General features: G+C 51.5%; 1 protein-coding gene across 1 annotated transcript; it reads right to left on the reverse strand.

Annotated features, from left to right (window-relative positions):
• Window positions 1-888: 888 nt before the first annotated feature.
• SLC25A33 (solute carrier family 25 (pyrimidine nucleotide carrier), member 33) lies at window positions 889-10,513 on the reverse strand. The gene is made up of 6 exons (XM_010147463.1): window positions 10,338-10,513; window positions 6,156-6,233; window positions 4,582-4,682; window positions 3,637-3,703; window positions 2,110-2,390; window positions 889-1,467 (listed from the first exon to the last, which is right to left on the reverse strand). Exons 1-6 carry the CDS (start codon window positions 10,382-10,384, stop codon window positions 1,265-1,267), a joined length of 777 nt encoding a protein of 258 aa, XP_010145765.1. The 5' UTR covers window positions 10,385-10,513; the 3' UTR covers window positions 889-1,264.
• Window positions 10,514-11,642: the final 1,129 nt, after the last annotated feature.

Genomic DNA, 11,642 nt, shown 5'->3' on the forward strand with positions numbered 1-11,642 from the left:
CAGGATGTTTGCCTCGTAACCCAGGCAAGAACTGGGTCATGACTACTGTCGAAGGATACCCCTGCGACGTGGCGTCTTTGAGGGGGAAGGCAGATGTTGCAGCTGTATGAAATGTGAAAGCTGTGCAACCAGCCGCCCTAAGCTACCAAGTCCTGATCTCCTTCAGTAACAAAATCAAGCAACAACATAAACTACTTACACAGGGTGTGGATGTTTTTGGTGTTAACTCTAGGGACGTGCCCATGAGAAGACAGTACTTCGTTCCCACCAGAAGCACTGGTCTACAAGGACATCAAATCAAGAGGGACATGTCCCCGAGTACCATGCTGCAAAGCAGAATCCAGAATTGCATTTGTAACCTGCAGAGTTTGGGACCTACCTGACCCTCTCTTCCCCTCGCCAGAGCCCCAGCACTGAAGCATAAGGAGAAAGTCACACAAAAGCACCCCACGGCAGTCAAAGGCTGAGGTCAGGATACACAACCAAGTTATGCACCTCGTGGAATTCCCACGGGGCAGCCAGGCCACAGCCGCTATCCGTCTGCTCCCAGAGTCCTTCCTGACAGCAAGGCTGACCGGTTTCCGCACCCCGGCCGCCGAGCTGCGTCCAGTACTGTGCTTACATTTCCAGCAAAAGCCTCCCACAACCATGTTCCAGCAATACCACCAGTGTGAGCAGCTTTCCTAAGAGCTCCTGGTGTGCCTCTTTCACACCATCAAGACAGAAACGTACTACAAGGCTGTTCTACTCCAACACTCCGGGACATTCACACAGCAACGAGTGACGCACCTTGGATAAACCAGAACAACTCTCGAAGTTATTTGGGCGTTAGGCTAATACAGTGCTGAAAAGTGACACGGCTCCGGTGGCAAGAAGACAAGTCCCACATTTCCAAACCAGTTCTTCTCCTGCTTTAATACAGTTTTAATGAACAGCAGTCCAAGAGATCACGTGATAGGATGAGGTACATTCCTTGACCACACACGGCTGTGCTTAAGGAAAAGGACAAACATATACTTAAATTAAATAGTGTAATTTAATTTAGTAGCAGTTTAATTATCATTAAGTTAAAAAAAAGTTATAATTAACTATTAACGTTAATGACTTGAGACCTTTCAGAAAGCATGAATCCAAAAGGAAATATCCAGCAGGTGGTCAGACTTGCAGTTTTTCCACCAGCACTGCCACCTGTATCAGTCTCTTAAGGGACTATTTGTTCAACGAAGCAATTGGTCTGCAGTCTGCAACAGGAGCCTTGGCTCTGCTACTTGGCACGGTCTTCTAACAGGTAGACGATCAGCTCATAGGTGGACAACACAATGGCTGTGTTCGGTATCTGCCGGATGAGCTGGGCAAAGAGTCCCCTGTAGAAGGCGAGATAGCCTTCCTCACGTGCCACCAGCCGCGCCGTCTGAACCAAAGTCCTGTATTTGGTGCCTTCTTCTCGCAGCCGTGTCCGTATGACCTCTGCAGGAGAGTAACGCAGAGCCCGAAGTCAACAAGACGCAAACCTTCCCGGGGAGAAACGTGCCATCCCCGGGAAAGAGCAGGCAAAACCCAGGGATGCGAAAACCTTCCCGTACCAACCGCCTGCTGGAATCCTGCACACATCGCCCTTCAGGCAAGCAGCAGAGTCAATGAGGAGTTCCCTTTCGTGTGGAATAAAGGGATTATTTGCTCATTCGAGCTGCTACAGAACTAAATGCCGCACCGCCGCTCAAACCATGGATCCTGCTCTTCCTGCATGACCGTGACAAAATTCACGGCTACCCAAAGACAGCAACACTGCTCAGACCACGAGTGTTTCCCACCGCCTGATCACAGAATCCCAAAGGATGTGGGTACTCAGCTAGATGAGGCTACTAGCGAGAAGAGAGGCATTAGGTGTGCCATTTCTTTTGGCGTCTTTTGGGTTGTTTTAAACTAGAAAGTCCCAATCCCAATCACACGGCTAACGGTGGGACCAGGGCCGAGAATGCCAACGCGCAGGCACACGCCGCAGTACCACGCCTTGGGCCGTTCAGACTAAGTCTTTTACAGCCCTAAACCCCATCATTCGTCTTGGGTTACAGGCAGCAGCTGCAGTCATAACTGGCAAAGTTAACATACCGTGTGGATACGCGATACAAGAGGCACAGCCCTTGGACACAGCAGCAGCAAACATCAGTCCAAAGAAGTTGGTCGAGTTCCTCTCGGTCCCATTAGCAGAAGGGGGCAGCTGGACTTCTTTTAAGTGCTTTTTTAAACTTTCATAGATAGCAAAGCAGATAATGGTCTCAGAAATCCCAGCATAGGAGGCAGTCAGGCCCCTGTAAAAGCCACGGATACCTTCTGTCTGGTAAACGTATCTGGCACACTGCAAAGCATTCATCGGTTTTGAACCCCTGACTCTGGAAAACAGAAAAACAGAACAGAGCACATAATAGGCCAAGAAAAAGAAATATTAAAACACCCGCTCTCATGGCTTTCGATAGTTTTGTAAGTACAGAAAGGGTTCTCTGCTAAGTTTTACTCCAAAAATCTCCCAGGAAAGCGGCACAGAGCAGGACTGTCGTGCTGAGGGCACAGGTGGCTTGGCTAATTCACTAACACACACCCTAATTCTTTCAGCTCCAGTCTGCCACAGTTCACACCAGCGTGTTACAGGACAACAGGCACTGAAAACAGTGTGGTACACTAGTAATTCCAGGTACAGCCCCCTTCAGCGGGCCAAGAGACAGGTCTGCTCCATGAGAAACAACCCTTCATTTTAAGAGGCAGCACCCAGTTCAAAGGTACCACCCTGCGAAGTGATGGAATCAAGGCTCGTAAATCATTTCTAAGTCGTGGTGCCTCAAAGGATGCTTCTTATCTGAGCTGACATGTCCTCGCAGGAAGGAATTTCCATGCCAAGCAGTCGCACTGTCAGAGTCCCTCACTGCTTCCATCTCCACCAGCGACTGCGAATCTCTCGGCTAAAAGCTCTTACTGTCAAATTCCCTCCCTGACTTCAGCCGGTGTGGTTAACAGTAACAGAGCTGAAGGAAGCCGAACATTAAACCACTGCAACTGATTGTTATTGCCTCTAGAACGTGAGGAAACTACACTAAGGTGGCTCCACTGCAGTACAGCAACACCACCCTTTGCGTTACAGCTACCTGTACCCTTGCTCTGCCGCGGTAACGCCCAGCTGTGCGATCCAGGACCAGTACGAGTGACACAGCTCAACGGGACACAGGCTGCAGCCTCCCACATGAGCTGCTCCGGCCTTTCCATAGCCTCCATTATCGCTGTACCAAAGTAGTCCAGTCCTTGATGTGTTTATCCTGAGAATCAACCCCTGACGTACAGAAGGTGCCGTAAGCAGGAATCTGGGAGACAGTGACTGCTATGCCCAACTTTGCCCAAGATGTACAGTGAAACCAGAACCCAGACCTCACTCAGCACCTAAGGCAACAGCCCCATCCTTCTCCCCAGAAACTGCTCCAGAGGGCAGCAGGACACACCAAACAGCCTTTGGGCTGATCGGGCAGGAGGCTCAGGGAAACAATAGGGCAAGACCTATCGAAGTCCAAAGTGCCAGGAGTGAGGAGGCGAAAGCTGTGTTTTCCAGAGGCTCCCTTAGCCACTCACTGGCATCCGGTCTCAGTTACTTACTTCCGTTCCAGTTGCATTCTGGTTTTCACCATCCATATGGGATTCATCAGGGAATTAGTGATAAAGGCTGAAAGAGAGAAGACCAGCAGCACAGATGAATCCAGGCCATGGCAAACAGGAACCTACACGCTGCGCAGCGAGGCAGTTCTAGCTACCGGCGCTGGCGAGAGGTTTCGAAAGGCATGCCGGCCTCTCCTGCCAGACAGCCAGCTCCCGTTAAACTTGAGGAAGCGCCCACAACAACCTTGGAATTTCTTAAAGGATCCTTCCTTTTCCCAGCTATTTTAATATGTCCGTCATGTTCCTACAGGCTGCTGTGGACAAGACACCTACCTACTGACTGGGGAGCCCTGTGGGGAGAACGCACCCGTTTGTTAGTCTTGTTCTCCCCAAGGCTCTAGGTGGTGCCATCGAGCCACGTCATTAATGGAATCCACCCATCATGAAGGGGTTAGTTTGGGAAAGATTCTGGGTGACTGATGCTTGACCTAGTGGAGCTCTTCTGCAGTATTTTTTTCTACAAGGACAAACTGTTTTCCCCATCTTGGTAGGAAAAATACAACATCTTAACACAGTTTGGAGAAAACAGTATAATAACTTTGCTGGGGCCTACCAGTATTTTTTATTTTTCTTGCATTCAGACACTACCACAGCATCACAGTTGGAAAAAAGTTAATCCCCACTCAGCAGACAACAATCTGTCAGTATTTTAGCGTTTAACAGGAAGACAGTTTCTCTGTGGAGAAGGGAAGTTGGGGCTAGCAAACTCCTGTTATACCACCTCAAACGAGCATAGAGCACATGGCATACGCTCTGCGCTCAGTCGCACCCCCCAGCTACCCAGAGCTGCCAGCCAAGGCCGGGGCGTTAGCCACGCAGACACCAACGCGCGTACTGCCTGCTGCTGGGGAGGGGCTGGGGGGCTGCTGCAGACCCAATACAGACCTGCAGAACCTGCAGAGCAGACGTGCACAATGTTGGTGTTGGGCACAAAAATGCCATTAAATTGCTCTTTGGCTTTGGAGTAGCATGCAAAATAGACAGCTCTGTGGGAAAGAAAGACAAGAGAAAAGAGCGATGTAATACACACAGCGTCAGATCAGACCCGTTACTGTTCTTCCCCTGTCCCCCCAAACCCAGGACTTTCTCTCCAAAGAGGCCTCCACATGACTGCTTCCACCTGCAAGGACACAGCACTGGGCTTGTTCCTCCTCACGCTCCAGTGCTGCCATCAGACCCGACACCCACCGGGGAGAAGTGTTTTACTTTCAGACCCGAGATGGGTCTGGCAAAGCAGGTTAGATTGGACACCGACACCAGCTCTGGCTTTAAACACACCCTGTAAACCTGGGAATGTGGCTTTCCCACCTGGGGCCTGTGTTTCCATAAACGTGCAGCACTGTGAGTGTGTCAGCAGCACTTTGTGCTTTAAACACTTAAGCCGGGACTGAAAAAGCACAACACACCTCAATCCCTACCTACTGCACAGGGACAGGGGAGGCTCAGCTGACCACGACAGGCAATGGAGGAGCAAGAAGCTGTCCGACCCCAGCGCGTTCGGACCGCAGCTCCTTGGAGTGAACTGCTAGAGAAAGGTGGATATGGGTGGCTGCAAGTTGAGAACTTGCACAAGTACCTCATTGCAGTCTCAGGGAAGAATACTGCGGAACACAAGCAGCAGGAGCGAGCTGCAGGAAAACGCAAGCAGGCTCGGATTCAGGTCCTGCTGCAAAGATCACCTGTACAGAAACAGGATTCCCCACCGCCGGGGGGAACATCCTGCCTGCTAGGCAAGAGGCCAGAGAGGGAGTCCACCACTCCGAGTTCCTCTGTGACCGGCTCAGTTTCGGGCAGCGAACATCTGCCGAGGTCCCGCCTGCCAACAGCCTGAGCACTGGGTAAGCACAAAGATCCTCAGCCCTGCCAAGAACCGGCCAGTCAGAGGTGCATGGGGAAACCACTTAGTTGCCTGTAAGACTTCCAAACCCAAACAAACCTTGTAGCTACTTTTAACTGCTGTTCAATAAAAGCCAAGCCACCAGAAAGGACACACACAGAGAACCCTTTGGGGGGACGTGGCAGCACTGAAGCCCTTCCCCCTCAGCCACAGTTTCTCATTTGAGAAGAGCTGAGGCCATCGAGGACCAGACGGGTATCTGTCCCCTGGCATCTCCCTCCTGCTCAGCACTGCTACGCCTGCGCAGGGCAGCAGCGGTCCAGGTTAGAAGAATGAAAATGCCAATACTCCAGATTTCTCCGCACTGCTCGCTGGCTCCAGCACACGCCAAGTGGCTCTCGCACTGACGCGGAATTTAGGCGCCTGATTTAATCTGCGCCCTCCGGCGTTACGCAAGCGTGCGGCAGATTCTACCGGTGCTGCCCGGCACGCCCGCCGCGCGGTACGCAGTCACACGTCTCGGCAGGTGAGCTTCCCCAGCCGCTCTCCTGAGCCGCGAATGCGCTGCCACGCTGGGGTTGGCACCTTAAACGCGTCTTTCAGCAAGAATTTAACTGCTTACCGTGATGGCGCAACTCCAACCAAGTTCGGACCCAGCCCTCGGAAGAGTGACCTTGGCCCTTCTTTTTCCAGAATTGACCTTAAAATAAAAACAAACAGGGGGAAAAAAATAAACAGATAGTATTTGGGTTAAAAGTTATGCTTCCTGTTCTGCCAGTCAGTCGTGCTGTACGAAAGCGGCGAGCGTTAACTGTGAAGCTCTTCCGCTGCGTAATGTACTTGAAAATCAGCCGAATTATCCGCGGCTGCATAAAAGCCACGGTACCGTCAGACTTCGGTGCGCTACGGGCGACCGCGTGTCACGGCACAAGGTTACAGTCTCCGCTCTTTGACAACTGTCAGGAGTTGAATTAAGGCTTCCTGCCGAAGCCAGTGATAGCTGACTCTGGTGAACAAGGAGTATTTTTGGCATCCTCCGTACCCAAGAAACTCAGGAGTTTGCATTCTGGAAGTGAGACATGAAAAAAAGAAATCCTTTTCCCTTTCACAATGACCTGGTGATGTGCTTTTTCCCACCGAGCCAGAGCTGAACTTGGCAACCATCCTACGAGCTGTGCCTCCCCAGGCAGTTCAGGGATACTGGTTTTGAGGGCATTCAGCAGCGTTCACGTCGTCTTTCCCACGTGAACCCCAGCTGCGGAGGCACTGCTGCGCACCCCCACCAGGACTGGCCTTCTCCATCGGGTCTGAAGCCGGAAGATGACCAGATGCTGCTTTCCCGCAGCTCTGCAATTGCCACAGCCCAGCTTTCCAAAGCCATTTCCCCCCAATCTTCCCTCACACCTTAGAGGCACGCTCTGCTGGACCTCTCCGAAGGAGATGGACTGTTTGGACAGCTTCCCCAGCAGCTGCCGAATTCTGCACAGCACCTTCCCCCGTGCCTCGGGTAGAAAGACGTACCTTACGGACTCTTGGCACTAAGAGCAGATGGACTTAAAAGGACTAACCCAAGCACTAGGAAACAGCCACGTATCCCCGAGTGAAAGCGAGGCACAGCCCGGCAATGGCCGGGATTTCAGTGCCCAACCTGCTGGAGAGCAGCCCTTGACTGCACCCAGCATGTGAAAACCAGGCAAGTAAACCCGGGTGACGCCGGGCTCCCTGGGCAGTTCACATGCAACTGCCCAAACTGCCAACTTCTCCAAATGTGCTCTCCAGATCAGCAGCACTGCTAGGAATGCTCCCCACACATTCCAAACTGAGCTCCTTGGACAGGAGATACAGGAGCTTCTGAAACACTTTGTTTCTGCAGCAGAGTTGAACTTTCCGTGCGAACTCCAGGGCTGAGTTGTCTCCAAGGAGACAGATCCACCACGACTTGTTCTTTGTCACTTAACAGTCACGACTGCAGCTTCCAGCTGGGGTGACTCATCAGAACCTTAGATGGATTAGCCAAAACCAGCCCGTCCTTCTGCAGTGCCTTCTATCGAGCCGCGGGCTCAGCCCGCCCTCCCGAGTCCCTGCTTCCTATGCACAGTGGCTCCAGGCCTTTCCTACTCAACACCTTCAGCTCTCAGGGCAGCGCCACCGGTGGGGCTCTAACGGCTGCTTCTTCAGCCACACCGTTTTCCCAAACCCGTCACACCCAGTTTGGCAAGGCACGCGTGACCAGGATCGAGAGACGGATGGAAGAGTAAAAGCAAAAGACATCACTTCTTTCTTCCTGTGTTTTATCACAAAGATCAGAATCAAAAGCATTCCCTGTTCTCCCTGTTCCTCTGAGATGCTGCCAGCAAGGGAATGACAGCACAACTACTACGCTCTCACTTCTCAGCCCTCTGAAGAAAGCAGGTCAGAAACGTGGCGATACGTGGGATGAGCAAGTCCTGACGTGACACGAAGCCAAGATCATAGTCACCAAAAGTGACGAGCTTAGCAAACACTGTGCAAGGTTGCTCCAGCTTTAAACCATTTCCTCGCTCCCTAAAAAAGACACCCCCAGACAAAGATGGGCAAAGAGGATGAATTAAGAGCCTTGTGCCTTGAAGTTCCTTTAGTTACAGCTGCCTGAAGTCCTGTGCTGCGAGGTGGAAGGGTGGCAGGGGACAGGAGATGAGAATTGAAGGCAACTGGCATTACCCTACGCTTTCAGTCACGAACTGCTCTAGACTCACCTGAATAGACACAGAAACGCTTGGCAGGGGAAAGCAGCACCGCTTACAGCACAGAAACTCAAGTCCCAGAATGACTCCAGCCAGTCAGCTCTGCAGAGAATGTGAATTAGCACCATGCTGTTATATAACTGCAGCTTCTCCCCGGGCACTCTGCCAAGCGTGTTGGCCTTACATAAAATCACTCAGCTTGCTTTGCTAGTCATTATTTTCTTTGGCATTTCTGCTACCTGACCTAAACGGGACCTCTCTGCATCACCCTGGGGTGCCCAATGATGCACATGAACTCGGTCCAGTTGCATGAGGTCTGAACCGTAAGTTTACGGGACTCTGATAGGAAATAGAGGAGCAGAGATTTGGGCCTCAGAGTTGCTGGTAGAAATCTTGAGTTGGAAGTTAGATGGTCTCACATTTCCCTTCTTTGTGAACACACATCTGAACAGAACACCGGAGCACCGACTGCTGCAGTCTGAGCCACGCAGGCGGCTTCTAACAGGGATCGTGATGCAGCTGTAGATAGGATGGATGTGTAATAATAATGGCAAGGACAACATCTAACGAGCTCTCCTGTTTGCTCGCAAGTCAGCTATAGCTGAGAAGAAGAGAAAAGCTTCCAAGAGCCCAATTAGAGGTTATATTTTGGTGAGACTGCATGTGTAAAAAGCATCCTTCCCCCACTCCCACCAGCCCTGTTATAGATCACCCACACAAGAGGATGCATGTGGCCAGCAGGGCGAGGGAGGGGATTCTCCCTCTCTGCTCTGGGGAGACCCCCCCTGCAGTTCTGCCTCCAGCTGTGGAGCCCTCAACATCAGAAGGATGTAGATTAGTGGGAGCGAGGCCAGAGGAGGCCACGGAGATGCTCTGAGGGCTGGAGCCCCTCTGTCATGGGGACAGGCTGGGAAAGTTGGGGAGTTCAGCCTGAAAAAGGGAAGCTCTGGGGAGACCTTAGAGCCCCTTCCAGTGCCTGAACAGGACTTCAAGGAAGCTGAGGGGGACTTTTCCCAAGGGCCTGTAGTGATAGGACAAAGGGTAACGGGTTTATATTCAAAGTGGGGAGGTTTACATTAGATAGCAGGAAGAATTTAAAGCCGCAGAGGGTGGGGAGGCACTGGGACAGGTTGCTCAGCGAAGCTGTGGATGCCCCATCCCTGGAAATGTCCAAGGCCAGGCTGGATGAGGGTTGGAGCAACCTGGTCTAGCGGAAGGGGGCCCTGCCCATGGCAGGGGGGGTGGAACTGGATGATCTTTAAGGTCCCTTCACACCCAAACCATTCTGTGATTCTGTGTGAGCCCCTGATCTGAGTGCAGAGAACCAGAAAACTTGTTACAGCACTGGTCCACTAAGGTGAAGGAAAGGCTCTCGCTCCTCTGGTACGCAGCAAAGAGAGAAGGCTTTAAGACAGGAATTAGCTTTCCTGCCTCAAACAGGTGAGCAGCATGGGCTGCAAGAGGAACAGGTATCTCTGCTCGCCACTCAAAGCAAACTGGGAATGGCCCCAGGATAAAGGAGAAGACAGTGTGTATGTCTTAGTCCCTCGATCATTTGCCAAGTACTGGCCCCAGCTAGTAAGGATGACCTGTTCCAGGGCTCAGACAGCAAACACGGTCATTCCCAGTAAGAGACAAAGACGACAATTCTCAGTCAAAAAAGAGGAAAAGCCCTTTCTTCCCAAGTATTTTCTGTGATGGTTCCCACAAGCTATGGCACATCACGAGCTTACGGTACATCCTGATCCCTAGGAAACCACAACTACCAAAAAGCCTAAATGTGAGGAGGCAGTTTAAAACCAGCACCTCCAGACGTTACTCAAACCGATTCACTTTGGAAAGTTCCTAAGCGCTGGAAGCAAAATTCTGTGGAAGTTCAAAGGAACGCCCAGGAGTCCCGAATACGTCTGTTTTGAAAAGAACAATCTATCTTTTCACCGCTGAAGGCAGAGGCCCAACTGACTGGAATCCTTCCTTCCTCTCCAGTCCGGACAAAATCTGCATCCCACGTTTGCCCAGAGGAACTGAAACTCGGACCACTGGTGTCAAGCAACGTGGAATGAAGGAGGAGCAGTACTCACTTGAGAACACTGAAGAGCCCAGGTGACACCGGTGTTGGCCTGACCATTCCTTCGCCGCTGATGGTCCCCAACTGGACCTGTGGGTAGTAGACCGCCCGGAAGGCTAGCTTGGAAGACTGGAGCCTGGTCTTTATTACCTCCAAGGGGCACGTGAAGATGGCACCAACTGTTCCTCCGCATCTGTCGGACACAGTTTAAGCAGGAGACAGAGTCAGCAAATCAGAGCTGCAAAGGTGTCAAATCACAGCCATAAAACCTCCTGTTGCTCCGCACACTGGACAGGGCAGTTTTGGCATTTGGCAAGGGGAGACTGCTCCCAAGCCCTGGGGGAGGGGAGAGAAGGTTGGGAAACTGCTACAACGACCATGTGTAGTGATGAGATTGGTAAACACACAGATGATACCCAGCACTACCTAAAATCCCCGAGTGACCATCTGCTGGTCCCGTGTTCTGCCAGGACTTGGAATTCTGCCTGTAAAAACTCCAGAGGCATCCACGTTTCAGAGGTTGTTGTCCTAGAACACACATACCCTTGGGTGGATTTTTCTTATGGGAAGCAGGAAGCTGGCAGATGGGAACAAGGCCCTGGGGACTAGGACACTAGAGCCTGCAAACACAGCAATGCAATTCTTCACCACTTAGGATCAACACGCTGCGCGCAGAAGGAGCAAACATCAAAACCCCAGTGAGTTGGGCCCGCTTGAAAACAATGGGCATCAGCTGCAAGGATGAGAGGGAGGGCGGGAAAAGAGCATAACAGGCCAGAAAGGCTACTAAAGAACAGAATTCCCACACACTGGTAACAGAGGGACGAAAAGTGAAATACTCTGCACCCACACGTGGACGTGTGTACTACACACACGCGCATAAAGAAGAAACACGTGATCTTACACCAGGCATCCGGAACGCAGCCACACTGAGCCACGGAGAAAGCACGTCAGGCCGAGAACACAGGGTGTACGAGTCCCAGTTCTCGTTTTAATCAGTGATCTGGACAGTGACTGGTCAAACCCTTTCTCTCTGCTGCTGTCCCTCTTTGGTAACTCATCGTTCCCTCTGTCAAGTCTCAGTTAGGCAGAATGTTGAGGTTGGCTGAAAGGCACTATATCCAAATGTTATTCATCAAACACGCTGGGATTCAGGAAGATTCCAGGTGTTTTCCAAGGGCGTTTACGACAGCTGAACCTATTGACTAGGGAAGATTTTCTTTGCTTACACAAGTGCCAAGGCATGTGATTCTGCCTGTGATTTGCCTTCACACCATGACTCAACAGCTTCGCTCTCTGTGATGTTAATGTGAAACTG

This window comes from Eurypyga helias, unplaced genomic scaffold, assembly GCF_000690775.1.
Source record: "Eurypyga helias isolate BGI_N326 unplaced genomic scaffold, ASM69077v1 scaffold48852, whole genome shotgun sequence".
NCBI lineage: Eukaryota > Metazoa > Chordata > Aves > Eurypygiformes > Eurypygidae > Eurypyga > Eurypyga helias.

Excerpts from the sequence above, each read along its gene's own strand:
- SLC25A33 (XM_010147463.1), bottom strand. The coding sequence starts at position 10,384 with ATGGTCAGGCCAACACCGGTGTCACCTGGGCTCTTCAGTGTTCTCAA. Across the intron at positions 6,234-10,337 it reads GGGCTCTTCAGTGTTCTCAA|GTCAATTCTGGAAAAAGAAG; the intron begins GTGAGTACTGCT and ends TTTTATTTTAAG. Across the intron at positions 3,704-4,581 it reads CTGCTCTGCAGGTTCTGCAG|CCTTTATCACTAATTCCCTG; the intron begins GTCTGTATTGGG and ends TCTCTCTTTCAG.